Source organism: Mobula hypostoma, chromosome 24 (genome assembly GCF_963921235.1).
Source record: "Mobula hypostoma chromosome 24, sMobHyp1.1, whole genome shotgun sequence".
In the NCBI taxonomy this organism is placed as follows: domain Eukaryota; kingdom Metazoa; phylum Chordata; class Chondrichthyes; order Myliobatiformes; family Myliobatidae; genus Mobula; species Mobula hypostoma.
Window position 1 is genome coordinate 19,493,341 of NC_086120.1, and position 19,289 is coordinate 19,512,629.

The following is a 19,289-nucleotide window of genomic DNA, read 5'->3' on the forward strand; positions in this document are numbered from 1 at the left end:
TGACTTGAAGAATGAATAAAGGATATTTGCATAAATGTTAAGATGCTTATCCTTGAGGATTTCATGTCTCCTATTTTAGTAGTATGTAACTGTAATTATTATGGTGTAATAATTAGGGGCTGGGATGTAGGAGCCAAGTATCTATTTTCTATCTGTCTGTATTGTATTTTGTGTTGCGCATTTATTATGGATTATGGTAATTAGTTACGTGGGTTAGGGCGTGGTAAAAGCAAATGAGTACAGTCACGTATTCATTCTTTGTGCTAGTTAATCAATTTAGTTGAGAGGGAGTGAGCTGGAGATGATTTTTTTTGTTGACCACTAATCACTCTTATTCCGCTTAGTTCGTTATTTTTTAATTTTGGTTATGTTAATTTGTAATATCGCTATAACATCATTTATCTTTGCTAGCTTCGTAATAAAGGATCAAACGTACTTGTTTTGACTTGGAACTCAGTTATTTGGAAGTGCGTCACACAGCATTGAGTCCCTCACTCAGTCCCCCAGCAGTTTTGGTTTGTTTTCAAGTAACTGCTACAATGCCCTCTGTCCACTATCGTCATTCTTTGTGGAATTCATCTGCCACCAAGCAAAAATGCGAAATGACCCAAGTTTTATGCTCTCAACTTCCGGTAACACTTCAATTAAAGAGAGGTCTCCAGCAAAAGCATGGAAAACCAAATCTCCTATCACAGTCAGCAAAACCCAAATAGAAAACTCTCACCATGAACACTGTTAGACAATGCCCTGTCAATAAGAAGCTTCATCCCTTCAGGAAATGCACAGGGTTCTGAGAAGAAACGTTTGTAAACCAGAGATACTTTCTAAAAGAGCACTCAAGATGTTTACAGCAAAAGACTGTAAATCTATCACAGACTGCGCCAAGTGCAACAGTGACAGACACATATCAGCACTTTATTCAGGACCAGCACCTTCGGCTACTAATTGTTCGAGCACATCCACAGCAAAGCATGGCAGGATCGCAGCTGAGCATCCATCAAAAGTAGCACTTTTGTCATTCACAGAGATATGCTGGAAAGGCTCCCACGGCAAATCCCACTCTAAAAACGTCTAGTCAACATCTACCCAAAAGGACATCCTGAGCAAAAAGTAAAGGCATATGTATATTAGATGATCAGAGTAATGTCTTTGGCAAAATCAACATTCTTTGACATATTCTGTATTCAAAGTTCTGGTTCCCTATACGCTATGAAGACATGTTCTGGCACATCAGAAGTTGACGGAAGAGCCAATAATTTGTCATGGAGTTAAAAGGAGGATAAGTCTGCTTACCAGGCCTCATTGAGTGCAACCGTATTCCCAACAGCAGGGATGACATCCCAACTCCTGAAGCTGCACGTGATCATTCACATCTTAAGACCATAGCTGACAAGATTTCCCTACTTGACTCTTCCGCTGAGATTTTCCTGTTGCTTGGCAGAGATACCATCCATGCCCATAATGTACATGAACAGCATAATAGTCAATGAATGAACCTGGTTTGGGTCATAGTGGGTGGTCTACCTCGATGGTGCTCATCAGCCCACTGTCAGTACATCTTAAGATTAAGGTTCCGGAGAACAGGCGCCCAAGTCACTTCTGACCCTGTGAGAGTAGAATCTATATGAGAAAGAAGATTGTAGGTAAGTGACCAAGTGTCCTGACACACTTACCCCTGATCAATCAGATTTACGCAAGCTAGTTTTCTGTTGCTGAGCAGATTATAAGCTGGCACTTTTCATCAAAGACTTCCTTCAAATCATGAACAAAGAATTTAGCAAAGGCAAGACAACAGGGCTGCTCCCCTTCCTTTTTGCTCACCATGATAACTCCTACTAAACAACAGAGAGCAGGCCTCAAGTCAACTCACGTCCCTCAGTTGCACATTGAGAAGGAAAACAGAAATAAAAGATCATTATGTGGAGTTCATGGAGAGACTCTTCAGGAACAATCATGCTGAGCTAACTCCTCCACCAGATCCCAACAAAGCAGACAGACACTTGCTCAACTTTGGTGTTTACCATCCCCAGAAACCTGCATAAATTTGAACTGTCTTTGATTCAAGTGTGCAGTTCAAAGGCATATCATTGAACAATGGACTCTAGTGGGGTCCAGACCTCAATAACAGTTTGCTTGAAGTCCTCGTGTGCTAAAGCAACAGAATGCATTGCAGTGATGGCAGACAACGAACAAATATTCCATTTTCCGAGAGAGACAGGATCATCAAGCCTACCTCAGATTGTTGCGAGTTTCATAACCACCAACTGGACAATGAGATTCTGGAGTACCACACAAGGGTTCGTGTATTTGGTTAGTTGCCCTTCATCGGTTGTGCCAATCTTTGGCCTTAAGCAAACAGCTATCGATACAGAGAAGGAATCTGGGACTGAAGCATGCAGGTACATAGAAAGACATTTCTATGTGGATGATAGTCTTAATTCATTCTCTAATGCAGTAGAAGCAGTCAGCATGCTGAAAGTAATGCAAGATATGTTGGCACAGTCTAATTTTAGACTACATAAGATCACATCCAACAGCGCTGAGGTCATGCAACATTTCCCATCTGAAGATCTGGCTAGAGGTCTACAGAATCTTGATCTTGGAGAGGAACTTCTTCGTATGCAGCGCAGTCTGGGTATTGGACAGAACCTCATTACTGACACCCTTACTTTTCAGGTCACTGTTACTGAAAGACCCTTTACACGTCATAGCGTACTATCAATTATCAATAGCCTATCTGACCCCGTTGGATTTGCTGCTCCAGGGATACCTCATGTTAAGAGAGGTGGCCCCAGATACATGTGGATGTGAGGTCCCACTCCCAAAAGATAAGTATGACCAATGGCAGCAGTGGTGTTCTTCCCTTCAGGATCTTAAAGGCTTGAAAATTCCATGAACCTACACAACAATTCCACTATCTACAACACAAAAGAAAGAGGTCTGCAATGAAGATCCTCTGTGATGCATCAACTGAAGTTAATGCATATCTGAAGGTCACAGACAATGCTGGATATGGTGAAATTGGATTTATCCCTGGCAAAGCAAAGCTCGCTCCCAAACCAGATTTCATCATACCAAGGCTTGAACTCAATACTGCTTTTCTAGCAGTTAAGATGGCAGAGATGATAACCAAAGAACTCATCACAGAACTGAATGATAATCAAGTTCTTTTACAGAGAACACGGTTGTGCTTGTTTATATATTTAATGAAAAAGGGAGATTCTATGTTTTGTACACAAGTTGCATATTTAGTACTTTAGTAATATTTGAGAAATATTGTAAATATATTGTTTGATTAAGCATTCCTTGTCTAAGTAATTCATTAAGGTTTATACGTAATAGTACCGGAATGGTATATGTCATCTTACTAGCACATCAAATGTGCGTGAATGGCTTAAAGTAAAAAACTAAGTTAGACTCGCATTCCTGGCTCCCTTGTTTTTCTTTCAATTAGTTTTTGATACAATTATGATTTTTTGTTACAAGGAAGCTTTAAACCAGGGGTGGCCAACCTTTTACAATCCATGCATCAATTTTTTCACACACGAGTTCAGATGTGATTTTTTTCACGCACAAGTTCTATATTAACATATTTTTACAAGAATTGAATGGGGGTACAAGAGTTGTATGGCACATCTGAACTCATGAGTGAAAAAACTGACGCATGGAATGTAAAAGTTTAGCCACCCCTGCAAACAACCCAGAGACGACTACCTACCTGCTGAAGCCCAGTGAGATGTTAAGAGCTTTTTTCAAAAAAAAACACGCGACGCTTTTAAGTTTTAAAAAAAGCACTGTGAGAAATGATCAAGGAAAAAAAGCAGCGCAACACATGCTTCTTCGGGAAGGGACAGACATGGTAGAGTTTTAAAAAAGGCAAAAAAGACCGACAAATATATGGGGTCATAAACTATGAGTACTTGGTGATAATAATAAGTCTTTTTAAAAAGTAGAAAAAATAAAATAGAGACGTGTTCGATTGCACAAAAGATAACTAGCTGCTATATATGGAGCAGTATTTTGAAGCAAATGAAGAAGTCCATGAAAAGTGAGTGCTACTTTTGCTGAGTGCATTGGGTTTTAAGCCATCCAGTTTGTTTAGAAATTTAACTGCTCCAACCTAACCAGCTAAAGTGAGCCTTGCTGATATTGTGAAAGTAATGAAGAAACACTTCAAACCAAGGCATTGTTGATTATAGAACACTTTAGGTTTCATAAGCGGAATCTAAAGGAAGATTTAGATTTCTACGTGTGTGGCTATATTAAAGAGATTGTTTGAGCATTGTCAGTTCAGTGATGGGTTTAATGGTGCACTGAGAAATTGCTTAGTTGTGAAATCTTACAAGAAAGCATTAAAAAATGGCTCCTAACTTAAGGGCAACTCACATTTAAAAAACAGACAAAATCAATGTATCTATGGAAACAGTAGACAGGCGCAATTGAGCTGCAGTCGGGAATGAAAGTGAACATGAACAAAATTGCAACATCTAAGCAGAAACAGGCCTAGCCGAACAAATTATGTTCCTCTTGTGGTAGGGGCTCTCACGTATCAGACCCATACAGAATTACAGGTGAAACCTGCAGAAAATGCAAAGTAGGACAAATACAAAGAGCATGTCAAGCAGACAAAAATAAATGGACTGCACAGGAAAGAGGAAAAGATTAAAAAGTCAAGCTGTATTTTCAAAAAAAAAAGCACTAATCTGCATGCTGTTGATGAAAAATCTGATAACGATGAGAGTGATACAGGACTGGATAGCCTTGATAGTTACAAAGTGAAAACTAACAACAGATAAGCAACATACATCAAAGTTGTTGGTGAACGCAGCAGGCCAAGCAGCATCTATAGAAAGAGGCGCAGTCGATGTTTCAGGCCGAGACCCTTCATCAGGACTAACTGAAGGAAGAGTGAGTAAGGGATTTGAAAGCTGGAGGGGGAGGGGGAGATGCAAAATGATAGGAGAAGACAGGAGGGGGAGGGATAGAGCCGAGAGCTGGACAGGTGATAGGCAAAAGGGGATACGAGAGGATCATGGGACAGGAGGTCCGGGAAGAAAGACAAGGGGGGGGGGGTGACCCAGAGGATGGGCAAGAGGTATATTCAGAGGGACAGAGGGAGAAAAAGGAGAGTGAGAGAAAGAATGTGTGCATAAAAATGAGTAACAGATGGGGTACGAGGGGGAGGTGGGACCTTAGCGGAAGTTAGAGAAGTCGATGTTCATGCCATCAGGTTGGAGGCTACCCAGACGGAATATAAGGTGTTGTTCCTCCAACCTGAGTGTGGCTTCATCTTTACAGTAGCAAATTGGCTTACACCAGAAGTGAACAGCAATTTAACTTGAAAATGTGACACCCAAGTTTTTCAAAGCCCATTCAGTTCTGTATACTATCAGTGATAGAGTAGACAGTGAACAACATCGTATGAAGGGTAAAGGAATTCTTCCCAAGGTTGAGGGGAGCCCACGGGTAACACCAGTGGTTGCAGTACTTAAGAAGAATGGGTCTGTCAGGATCCGTGGTGATTTTAAGGTCACATCAACCCAATACAAAAAATAGACTAATACTCTCTGCCCAAGATGGAGGATACCTTTGCAAACCTTTGTGGAGGGAAAGTGGACTTAGCCAACGTCTACCTACAGATAGAGATGGAAGAAGAGGCCAAAGTGTTTCTCACCATAAAGACTCACAAAAGGCTTCATGACTATAATAGGTTTATTTGGAGCAGGATCTGCACCTGACCTCTGGCACAAAGCCATGGACTAGATGTTGCAAGAGTTCCAGGCACTCAGTGTTACCTGGATGACATCATTGTCACCTCAGAGCATTATGGAAATAGTGTGAATTCTTTAAACTTACTGTGGTCACACCATCAACACAGAATGATTACTCAAGTGTACTGAGAAACTTAAAGCAGTGCTGGATGCCCCAAGACCAAAGGATGTGTCACAGTTGCAGTCCTTTTTATAATTTGTCAATTATTGTAACAGGTTCCTGCCAAACCTGGCTACTGCGCTCCACCCCTTGAACTCACTACTACAGATCGGGAAGAAATTGCAATGGACAAAGCAGTGCCAGGTGGCTTTAACAAAGGTAAAGGAAATAGTGATGCCAGACACTGTACTCACACACCATGATCCACATCGTCCAGTGAAACGCCTGTGACAACTTGCCTTATGGTATAGGTGTAGTTATGTCACATGTTACGAGTGATGGAAGTAAACACCCCATAGACTTTGCATCACATTCCCTTACTGCTGCAGAGAAAATTTTTGGACAGATGGAGAGATCTTAGTCTGGCTCAGGGCGTAAAACATTTCAACCAGTACTTGTATGGGAGAGAATTTACCCTCGTTACTGATCGTTAATCACTTGCGTCCATTTTCAATCAGAAGAAGGGTGTTCCACTAACAGCACAAATGCAGCGATGGGCTCGGTTTCTTGGAGGACAAAATTATATGATCGACTTCAAGAGGTCGACTAATCATGGAAGGGTTGATGGCTTGTCCTGTTTACCCTTGGAAATGGAAATACTGAAAAATTTACAAAAGAGGACATTCCTCTTTTTCATTTCAATTGTTTGCATGATTTTTTTTCTTCTTGCGCATCGAGTGTAGGTCCTTTCTTTAGGTCTACATGGCAACTCAAAATGGATGACGTATGCAGCAGAAATCCCAGTTCCCCAATTTTATTTTTTTTTAGACCAGCGTCAGGATAACTTGCCCTTTAAGGAGGTTATGTGAGGATTGAGAGCTGTTGTACCATCCAAGCTGAGAGCAAAGTGTTGGAGGAGCTACATGCTGGTCATCTAAGCATGGACAAAATTAAAGCATTGGCTCAAAGTTTTGTCTGGTAGCCCGGAACAGGTTAGCGCATCGAGCAGCTTGCTATGCACTGTTCTGGATGCCAAGTGCAGCACCTCTTCATCCTTGTGAATGGCCTGCACTGCTCAGGCAGAGGATTCATGTAGATTTTACCAGACATTTAATGGGCACAAATTTCTTGGTAGCAATGGATGCAGCTACAAAATGGCTAGAAGCATTCCCAATAGCCTCCACTACACCCTCCACACTACAGATGTGTTGTGAAGCCTCTTCCCAAAGACTGATATTCCAGAACACTAGGTCAGTGACAATGGACCAGTTTGTTGTGGAACAGTTTCAATCATTCCTGAAAATGAATGGAATAAGACATATTACATCTGCACTATACACCCAGCTACAAATGGCTAGACAGAAAGGTTTGTCTGGAGTCTAAAGAACAAACTGTGAGCAATGTCAGCAGAACACACTGACACTGAATCAGAAGCTCAACAATTTCCTCCTTGCATATCACAATGCAACACTCTCCATAACCAACAAGTCAGCAGCTATGCAGTTCCTGGAACGTCCCTTGCATTCAGACCTGGATCTCCTCAAACCCAATCTCCAAAGCAGTATGCAGAACAAACAGCTGAGACAAATTGAAGGCTCCCCAAACAAGGAGATTCAATGTTTCACTCCTGTTCTGGCAGCTCTGGCAAAGGACTACAGAGTTGATCAAAAGTGGATACTCAGAAAGATTAAGGACAAAAATGAACCTTTCTCCTGCACAATGGAAATTATGTCTGTTATCATCTGAAGATGACACATTGATCAGTTTAAGAGAGCAGTGTCAATTGTTTCAGCAGATGGCCAGAGCTGTCAGAACCACTTCTTGCAGTCCCAGAGTCAACTCCTACAGCCACTACAGAGGCAGGCCCGGAAACTGAGAAGTCTCACCTGCCAAGCACAGTGATCCTCCTTGTCAGGAAAGACGTTATCCCACAGAAGTAAGAAAGCCTCCACAACAATTAAGTCTTTAGGCCTGAATGATTCAATTTAAAATTTACTACGCTGCGGATGTCTGTATACAGTAGCTGTATTATATAGCACGTTATATATACAAGCTGAGATACATTTTCTAATGAGCTGGAATTTGTAGCTAAGCAGGGAAGAATGTTGTGTATTTAATATTTGAGTAATATTGTAAATATATTGTTTGTCTGAGCATTCTTTATTTAAATAATGCATTGCAATTTATATATAATAGTGCATAAATGGCATACATCATCACACTATCACGTCATATGCACCACGTCCCTCACTTGAAGTAAAAAAAAGTTACTCACATTCCTGGCTCCCTTATTTTTCTTTTAATTGGTTTTTTATGTTTTGAAGTTACAAAACTTATTAGGGGATCAACTCAAAAGAGCCAATGAAACTATGTTCCTGCTGATCTTAACTTAGCTGATAATGTACAAGAGGGCTTCAAGCTGATCAGCTCACCTCCTTGCCATGGTTAACTGGCCCAACATTTCTTGCTGCTCCTTAAGAGGAACAAAGTCTGCGGGAAACTTTCTACTTAGCTGACCCTGAGATAGATGTAGAAATACCATCCTCAAGTATCAACCAACATCACTCACTGATCACCGCTCTGACTTGGCAGTGCATATTTTTCAAGCTGAAAGTCACTTACCAGAGCAATTGCCCAGCTCTCACATGTTACTCATTCCTTTACAGGGGTAGCCAGACACAGCCTTTGCAACGGTTGGCACATTTATATGCAATCTTTCAGTGCAGAGAAACTGAATTGGGCAAAGGATAGAATTCTTCGTGCTGTTCAAAGACAGGGCTATGCAGAGGAAGTGCAGTGTATCACAAAGCAGGAATCGCTCCCAAAACAAATGCACTACAGAAAATTGGGAAGGTAAGGGTTACTTGCTACATAATTAATCCAATACCTGGACAAATTCCACACGATCACAAGATTATCTTTCCCTCCCGAGATGAAGTGGCTGCTATCATCGGTGAAGCGAATGCATGTCAGCTCCTGATAATGCCTGGACAGTGTGAGGAGAAGATTTCCAGTAGATACCTTGGGGAGAAACAAAACAGGAATATATCAGCTTTTAAACCAGCTAGTTTAGTTTCAAGAGGTACTTACAACAATTCAGAATTTATTGTGGATGCAAGTTGGCTGCCTCCTGAGCTCCAGGCACAATTCCATTATACAACTATACAAATCTGAGCTACATTATTTACCTTTCCAAACAATTTAAAAATATATACTTGGATTATTGGTTCATTTATTATTTCTACGCTGTTCCAATGATTCGGCTATAATCAATTTCACTTTATCATGCATGCATTGATGCCTTTCCAACAGCTAATTACCACTCCACCAGCCTATTTTCAGAGTAAAGTGATGGAAAGGGTCATTGACAGTACCATCAAATGGCACTTATTCATCAAAAAGTCATCAATCACCAACAACCTTCACCATCTGGGACATGCTCTCTTTTCTCTACTACAATCAGAGAGGCAGTAAATGAGCTTAAAAACTCACATTCATGAACAGCTCTCTGTCATCAAATTTCTGAACAGTCCATGACAACCATTATGTACTTCTGTGATTCATGGTCATTTTATATATTTGCACGGTAGTGTTGCCACAAAACACCAAATTTCATGTTAAAAGTCAATTATCATCAATCGGATTCTGAAGCTGCTCACAAATGCCCATTTTAGACAATGATGAAGAAACAGTGATATTTTTCCCCCATGTCAGGTTAGTGTGTGGTTTTGGAGGGCAACATCCAGGTTGGCTTTGTTCCTTAGTGAAGTTAAAGCAACAGAAATCAGAGGTTGGGAAAATATTCTTCAGAAGCTGGGAAGATGAATGTACTGGTTACAGACCTTTAATAACTATCAGTATCATTTACTTCCCAGGAACGTGTAACATATAATATGTGCAACATATATACACTCAATGGCCACTTTGTGAGATAGACCTATATACCTGCTCTATAATACAAATCTCTAATCAGCCAATCACTGGCAGCAACTCAGTGCAAAAAAGCGTACAGACATGGTTAAGAGGCTCAGTTGTTGTTCAGTCCAAACATCAGAATAGGGAAGAAATATGACCCAAATGACTTTGACCATGGAGTGGTTGTAGATCCGAGATCGGGTCACCTGAATACCTCAGAAACTGCTGATCTCCTGGGACTTTCACACACAACAGTCTTGAGTTTACAGAGAATGGTGCAAAGACAAAACCATCCAGTAAGCTGCAGTTCTATGGGCAAAACCACCTTGTTAATGAGAGGCATCAAAAGAGAATGGCCAAACTGATCCAAACTGATAGGAAGGCAATAGTAACTCAAATAACCACACGTTACAACAGTGGTGTGCAGAGGAGCGTCACTGAACATACCACATATTGAATCTGGAAGTGGATGGGCTACAGCAGCAGAAGATCACATCAGGTCCCGCCCCTGTATCTAATAACGTGACCAGAGTGCAGATATAAGCAGCATGAGCTCTTCAGTGGTCATGTCAGAATCACTTAGGAGGGAACAAGTAATAATACAGAAATGTGGCTGAATACAAGTTCTTTTTTCTTTTCCATTGTCATTCAACCTAATGAGATTCAATTTTATACTGAAAATTCATGGCGAGTTGAAAGAAAATGAAAGATGAAAATAGAAGTGGCAATCGGCAATCCAGTAGTTCTCAACAACGAAAAAAAAATCAAGAGAATACTTGGAAATAAAAAGTCAAATCTTGTGAGGGGCAGTAGGGCAAAAATACTTCAGTGAAAAATGTAAGCTTTGAGGCAAGAGAAAGTACTAATCATTATCATTTTGTTCACCGAGGTAGGATGAAGCCTGAATTCCAATGAAGATGGATCAGAGTAAAAGGAAAAAAACAGTTAATATATTCAATTAAAAGACAGGCACCATCATAAGAAAGTGAAGAGAATGGATTGAGACACCAATTGACATTTAATAGTTATTGAAGCTTGGTCCTTGCTATCTGAAAGGGACAAAGTCAAATTATTATTAAAACAAAATGTGAAAAAGGATGATATTGTTACTAACGATAAGGCCAATGCTGAAACAGAGTTGCTGTCACTAGACGGAGGTACCAGAACTCTAAGCAATACTGCCGACAGCACAGAATTCACATAGCATCAGAAATCGCCGTTTAATGAACACTGAATTTCATTTATGAAAAATCTGCAGTGGGGAAAGGCACTGCAGAAGAGAAATGCTGGTAATAGTGTGACAAAAACAAGGTGAAAAATCATGAAAGAAAATAAAATTCAGTCTTTATGTTTTTCTGATAATTCTAACAGCATCCAAGATGCCTCATCTATGAAGTTTCATATTTCACAATTATAAAACAGTAACTGCAAGTCAATATTAAATCCTAAAGGGGATTTGAAATTGCAACAAGATTCTTCTGACTTTGAAAGTGCAGTGACTGCCACAATGTGGTTACTTTGAAGAACTTCAAGCTACCAAGCTTGATATTTTATTCAATCACTGAACTTGCTAATTATACATTTAGTTTTATTCTAACAGTGAATATTGCAATCATTCTCTGAAGAGCAAAATAGTTAAGGTTTCACGTTAAAGAGCCTTCATAAGAATTTTCTGAAATTTCTGCAGCAAAACTTCCAACTTTAACAAAAAACCAAATGGAAAGATCAGAAGTGTTTTCATGATGACATGTTTCTATCTCAATACAAGATGCATCATCTAAATTTATAAGGTTAATTTTCCCTAGGAAAGCCTATTAAGGTGAGGTCTCAAAAATTTTTTTTAAATCTTAAATCCAACAAAACATATAAACCAACAGGTTTATCTTATTTTTCCAAACCTTAATTCTATACAAACATTATGTAGTCAGTAATTATAAATTGAACACTCAGTTTATAGCACACAACAATGAATAGGAATTTTAATGTTTACCTCCCACAAGTAGATACTCTCTTCAATTCCAGCCGTCACATAAAGTCCATTGGGTGACACAGCAAGGCAGGTAACAATCCCAGGACAGACTATCTTCTGCTGCAATTGATCCTGAAATAAAGTGAAAGTGTTTATCAAATAAAATTCTACAGCCACACTGACTACTCCACCCACTGTTTATCAATTGTATCATTTTTCACTTATTGGCCATCTGCATCACCATATATGAACAATTTCATATGATGGTTTCTTGGCGACATAGAACGTTATTCCTTATAGAAGTATGGATTATCATCAAGTGCTCATCAGTTCACATTAACCATAAGTAACTTGTCTTGCAAATATATATTAAACAATGCTACATACTCTGATGCAGGTCACTAATAAAAATTCAAGGTGATCAAGCCAGTCAATATGATTCTGTGTAAGTGAAATCAAATCTAATCATTATATTGGAGTACATGAAGTAATATAAACACAAGAGATTCTGCAAATATCGGAAATCCAGAGCAATACACACAAAATTCTGGAGGAACTCATCAGATCAGGCAGTATTTATGGATAGGAATAACATGCCAGCATTTTGGGATTAGTACTGAAGTAATATGCTGCAAATAAAAGCGAGACTTTAGATATACAATATTTAGATTTCCATAAGTTACGCTAAGTGATGCAAAAATCAAAGCTCACATTGTGGGAGTGTATACCTTGGGTGTAGATAAAAGATTGGCTTGCAAACAGTTAACATAATTGGCAAAATGTAATTAGTGTTGTGACACAGGAATCAGTGTTGGGACCTCAACAATTCACAAATTATATAAATGACTTGCATGAAGGTTCTGAAAATTTGGATAACATTTACTGATGATACAAAAACAGGTGATAGAGCAAGCTATGAAGGACCTAAGAGACATAGGCAATAGACGTAGATAAGTCGAATGAATGCACAGAGATCCTGCAAATGGAGCATAATGTCAAAATATCTATTTTGCAAAAAAAATAAGAGTGGCATACTCTAAATGATAAAATATTACTGAGAGGCAAAGTTATCAGAATGTCTTTGTGTATGATTCACAGAAGGTTAATATGAAATAATATAATTGGTAAAATTAACCAAATGTTATTTATTGTGAAGGAGATTCAATACCAAACAGAGATCAATACTTCAGTTATATAGCACAATGTGAGAATATGATGGATAGTCACTTTCTAGGGCCCGAGGTTTACTGTTAACCTCAGCCTTCTAGCAAAGTAACATGACCTTTCCAAAGGGTCAGAATTGTTTGTGACAATAGTTAAAACTTCTAACCAATATTCCTACCTAATCTTTTTGTTGTAAACAAAAGCTAGTCTTCAGTTCTAAATGCAAATTTCAAGCAATAATTAGTCGGAAGTTAAAAGGACAGCATTGCAAACAAACAGCACTGTCTACACAGCATAGTCTGCTGGCCCAGAGCAGGGGACTGGCTGATAAGAGACATGGTTTATAAAGTGAAATGACCACAAGTTGTTCTGGTCTGCATCAGCTAAACGTAAGAGGCTATGTTAATTTGCCTACATCAAACCAGGTAACTACAGCCAAGTTATTTGCATCATTGTGAGACTTATTTTGTCACTTAGCACATTAAGCATGGGCACCAATCAATAGTTGGATTATTTGTGTATTCAGAGTTAGCCCTCTCAGCATTAAATTTGGATTTCCAGGATCTCTGTCCCCAGGACCTTTTAGACCATCTGTGTGAACAATTTTGTCCCAGCAAATGTATCTGGAAAACATCAATGTTAGAAAGCACTGAGAATTGTTAGGAATGACAAGGAAAATGACAGAAAGACAGGGTGACAGAAAGAATTAGCATTCATTCCTCAACCTTGGGTTTCTGAGTCATAGATTCATTTATCTGCAAATCGTTGACAGGTTCTTTTATTTCGGCGTTTGGAAATCCTTTGTAGTTTATAAATATTTTGAAATTCGGAAATATTTTATAAATTAGAAATCCTCAGTTTTAAATGTGTGTTAAGAACTACTTGTCTAAACTTAAACATGTATTATTAAAAATAACATAAACCTGCATTTAAACTACTTAAACTGGAAACTTCTCCTATTTGGTAGGGAGAGCGATCCCACCACTCAAATAGTGAGTATTGTCAGCTAAACCTCAGCAGAGATGAGACAGGGAGGTAAGCTAGTCTTTGAAGAGTATGTTGATACAATATAACTTCCCTATTGTAAAGGTACTCATAAATGTCTGTATCAGATACGATTTAAAATCTCCTTTGGAGTTTACAGCTGTGTGGACAGTGAACCCAATACCATCACAAGAACACATTGCATCTCTCTTGACAGGGTGGATGCAGAGAGGATGTTTCCTCTGTGAGAGGATCTACAATCAGAATTAGATTTATTATCAATCACTTAAATGCTGTGAAATCATGGAATCAGTGTTTTTTTTAAAGGGTAACTAATTTAAGAAAGATTAGGTGAATTTTCTCTTTTAGGTTATGAATCTTTGGAACTGCCTTCCTCAAATGGTATGAAAACAGCCTTTGAGGCAAAGGTAGATAGAGTCATGATAAATAAGAAAATGAAAGGTTACAACACAGAGAAAATGCTGTAAGAACTCAGCAGGTCAGGCAGCATCTATGGAGGGAAATGAACAGATGAAGTTTTGGGCTGAATCCCTTCATCAGGACTGTTAATTTCCCTTTATAGATGTTGCCTGATCTGCCGAGTTCCTCTGGCATTTCGTGTGTGTTGCTCCAGATTTCCGGCATCTGGAATCTCCAGTTCTGGGTTGCTAGAAATGCAGTTCCAATCAGATCAAATGATATAGCTCACTCAAGGGCCAAGTGGCCTATTTCTGATAATCCTTATGGAATGCAAATCCATCATCCCAGGAAACAAGGTGGTGAACCTTCACTGCCCAAAATCCTTATATTTACCCAAATTTCTCAAAATGAAAGCAGAATGGAGTATTCCAGGCAGTCTCACACAAACCCTATGTGATTCCAGTAAACTGTCTTACTTCACTCACGTTCACTCACTACAATCTCGTGTCACTATAAACATTAACTGCTTACTGATCCTGCATATTAACTTTCCGTGATTCACATACAGATACATCTCAATCCTTCTGTCTAGATTTGGACAAGTTCATAGTCCCCCAGAGGTTCATCGTAGGTTTCCATTTACAAAATATATTACCATTTACAAAAAATCTGCTTTTTATTTTCTAGCAGAGGGAACAGCCTCACACATTTCTTTATAACATTCTGTCATCTCCTTGGTTATTCACTTAACCTGCCTATATTCTGTGAAGTCTGTCTGCACCCACCTCACAACTAACACCTCAGAACCCTATACAATGTTCCAGTCCCTCTCCCAACATGAACATAATTAATCTAAATATAGTTTTGGTAAAGGAGTTCTTCAACATGTGCACTTGACTACATTCCACAAAACATTCCAGTCCATTCTCATTCACACCTCAGCCGGTTGCAGATGCAATATACCAACACACAAATAATAAAACCTCTGGAACAGGCAATATCCATGCTGAAGTTCTAAACAGTGACACAGAGAAGCTTCTGATGCAGAATTTGGGCTCATCCTGGGATAGAAAGCTATGCCAGTAACACAAAAAAAATTGCAGCCTTGGCCGTCATCTAAAAAAGGAGACAAAGCTTGATTTTAGCAGCTGAAGAGCCGTATAACTCTCTCTCATAGGAAAAGACATGAAACAGCTTTTCACCAACTGCCTCTTCCCAGCATAAAAATTCTGTGAAATACACGCAAAATGCTCGAGGAACTCAGCAGACCATGCAGCATCTGTGGAAAAGAGTAAATAGTCGACGAGAGTCTCTGCCCGAAACGTCAACTATTTACTCTTTTCCACAGATGCCGGCTGGTCTGCTGAGTTCCTCCAGCATTTTGTGTGTGTTGCTTTCGATTTCCAGCATCTGCAGATTTTCTCGTGTTTGTGACAAACCTTCCAAAAGTGTGGACTCCCTCCATCCAGTCAAACAATAGATGTGCCCTCAAAGAAAAATCCAGTACTAATCACATAATGGTCTTTGTAATCCTTACTGAAGCTCTTAGTTGTCAGCCAAGAACTTCTCAAACTTGCCTACCCTCAGAAACTCACTTCAGTTCTATAACTGCAACACGATGACATACATACAAGCCACAACTCAGACCAACAGATCCACCACGAACATAATTCCAAAGCAGATAAGGATCAAATAATGCTATATTATCGCCTATTCAGTCTTTCTGATCCAAGTACCCCCCTCGTCCTCCAGTAACCCCTACGTGCGTACCATTCCTCTCCAGGACTCTGCCCATGCTCTCTCCGCCTGAAGCCTCCGAGCTACATTACCCTTCCATCCAGTCGCCATTCCATGTGCTCCTTACCCCTTTCTCTCCACCTCTGTCCCCTTGTTCTGATTGCCCCACAGTTCATCATTTCCTATCGCTATTCTCCCCACCTAAGACCCCGCTGTCCGTACGCACTCCATCCCAATTGACTCGCTCACCTTCCGCTGCAACTCCCATACGTTGATGTAATTCTTGCCGAGCTGCGCTCCTAACAGAAACTCGCCGCCTAAAGTACATAAGGCACGGGCTGAGGTGTTGCCGCCCCGGTAGGTCGTTAGCGTGGTCCCGGAGCGCGGCTCCCACACGTTACAGTTCCACAACGAACCCCCGGCATCGCAACTCAGCACCACCTCCAACACGGCCGCCATCTTCACATTGTCCCACAATTCCCGCTGCCAACAAGCTGCGCGGCAAGAGTGGCGCCGAATCGTTACCCTGGCAACAGGGCCAAAAGTTGGGACCGATGAAATTTAAATACGATGTTCTGTGCTTGTTATGCAGTGAAATTATGTCAAAAATTAGATTATTATGCCCAAATTAATGCGAATTTGGAATGAAAATATGCTTAAGAGATTAGGCAGATGCTGGAAATCCAGAGTAACACATACAAACTGCTAGAGGAACTCAGCAGCTCCGATGAAGGGTCTTGGCCCGCAACGTCGACTGATTATTCCTTTCCATAGACGCGGGGTTTCTCCAGCATTTCGTATGTGTAACAATGAAAATATGCTGTCAAGGAACAGGGATAATCTACGACCTTCAGAATCGATCGGGTTTTGGGCTCTTCGACACTGGGAGGTGTAACTGATGCGTGAATGTATTTGGCACTGTGGGTCAGCTTAATTGGCATACATTCAAAGCTGATGCCAAAGAATGCTTCATAGAAAAAGTAATCAACGTGACGGGGATTTCGACAGAGGGTAGAGAAGGAAGAATTATTTTAGGATACTTTAGGAAAATTGATTGCAGCATCATATTAGAGATTGTTACTAGACTGGAAGAGCTCAGAATCATCTGCCAAATTGTACTCCTCATTTATATATAACCCAGGACAATCAGTAGCCCGGCCTCCGTCTTATAGTTTTCGGCGGTTGAATAAGTAATAGATGTTTTTGTTTGATCACCTGAGATTGAACGATAATTATATTTTGACAGTAAACCCATGGACAAAGAAAGGGAAGTAGTGTTGAGTTTTCGATCTAACGCCGATCAATATAGTTCTCCGAAAAGCAAAGTGCCACGGATGCTGGAAATTTAAAATAAACTAAAAGCGCTGTAAGTACTCAGGGGGTTAGGCAGCGTTTGTGAAAAGAATCAGTTAATGTTAAATCTGTTTTATTTTGCATCGATTTTCCATGTTGCAATAAACCTGGGTTAATTTTAGTTCATTTTTAAAATGGAAAGACTGCCATCAATGCAATAAGTTCAACTTCCACTCCCTCTCCTCATTCATTAAAGGCTCCATTTAGTACTCTCTATCTCCATTTCCTCGTTTCCCCCCACGCCTCTTCTCCTTCCCTCCAAGCCAATCGTAGCCATGGACATCCGCCTGGGCCCTAGCTACCGTATGGTTGCCTTTTCGCCAGCGGCGTGGATCTGTCCGTGTTACAAATATTCACGTGTAGCGCTTCCCGACCCCTTCTGCGCTACGTTGCTGTCTCGTGCACCCATCTTGAGCTCGCCAATTCACTTGGTTTATTCCTGGGTCCTCTTTCCCTTTTATTCATCTCTTTAGTCTCCACCTCTGCAGACAACCTATCTACCGATATCTTTTATAAACCTACTGACTCTCACAGCTACCTTGACCATAACTCTTTCCACCCTGTCACCTGTAAAAAAAAATGCCATTCTCTTTTCTCAATTCCTGCGTCTCCGCTGCATCCATTCCTGGGATGAGGCTTCCCTTTCCGGGACATCAGAGATGTCTTCCTTCCTCAAAGAACGGGTTTCCTTTCCTCTGCCATGGATGCTGCCCTCAACGGCATCTCCTCCATTGCCTGGACATCAGCCCTCAATTCATTTTCCGCGCACCTTAGTCAGGATAGAGTTCCTCTTGTCCTTACCTACCACCCCATTAACCTCCACATCCACTCTGCACATCATTCTCCGCAACTCCCTTCATCGTCAACGGGATCATATCACCAAACACCTTCAACCTCCCCCTCCCCCGCCGCTTTCCGCAGGGATCGCTCTTTCCGTGATTCCCTAGTCCATCCGTCCCTCCCGATCAATCTCACTCCGGCCACTTCTCCCTGCAAGCGGAAGAAGTGTCACACCTGCCCATTCACCTCCATTCAGGGCTCAAAACAATCCTTCCAGTTGAGGCAACACTTCACCTGCAAATCTGTTGGGGGTCGTCTACATTGTCTGGTGCTCCCGATGCAGCCTTCTCTACATCGATGAGACCCGGTGTAAAGTAGAGGACCGCTTCGTCGAGCACCTTTGCCCGTCCATAACAAGCAGGATTTCCCGGTGGCCAAATGTTCCAATTTCCATTCCCTTTCAGACGTGTCAGTCCATGGCTTCCTCTTCCGCCACAATGCGGCCACTCTCAGTTTGCAAGAGCAATACCTCATATTTCATCTGGGTAACCTCCAACCTGATTGCATGCATATTGATCTCTCTAACTTTTGGTAATTTCCACCTCCATCCCCACCCCCCATCTGTTCTTCCCTCCATTCCCCACTTTCACTCCCCCTTACCTCTTCTGTTCTCCTCACCTGCCTATCACCAAACCCTGGATCCCTTCTCAGTGGTCCACTGCCCTCTCCTATCAGATTTCTTCTTAGTAAGCCCTTTAACATATCACCACCCAGGTTCTTATTTCATCCTTCTTCCCTTTTCCTCTCCAATCCCGATGATGGGTCTCAGCTGATGAATCTCCTTCTTAAGGCCACCCTCCGCCACCTCCAGTTTAAATTCCATGCGGAATATTTTGGAGGATCAAGAACCAAGAGAACCAAGCCCGAAACGTCGACTGTTTATTCCTTTCCATATATGCAGCCTGACCTGCTGAGTTCCTCCAGTGCTTTTTTTGTGTGTGTTGCTCTGAATTTCCAGTATCTGCAGAATCTCTTCCTTCCTATTATTCTTCTGACAGTTATCCTCTTTCTATCATTCTCTTCCACCTCACTTTTT

At 40.8% G+C, this 19,289-nt stretch overlaps 1 protein-coding gene across 1 annotated transcript in view; it reads right to left on the reverse strand.

The window, feature by feature from the left end:
- wdr18 (WD repeat domain 18) overlaps positions 1 to 16,519 on the reverse strand; it is a 209,751-nt gene extending 193,232 nt beyond the window's left edge. Inside the window, exons 1-3 of the mRNA XM_063032491.1 lie at positions 16,310 to 16,519; positions 11,777 to 11,887; positions 8,759 to 8,892 (exon numbers count right to left, since the gene is read on the reverse strand). Of these exons, the coding sequence (XP_062888561.1) occupies positions 8,759 to 8,892; positions 11,777 to 11,887; positions 16,310 to 16,519 (455 nt within the window). The remainder of the gene's footprint in view (positions 1 to 8,758; positions 8,893 to 11,776; positions 11,888 to 16,309) is intronic.
- Between the last annotated feature and the right edge of the window lie 2,770 nt (positions 16,520 to 19,289).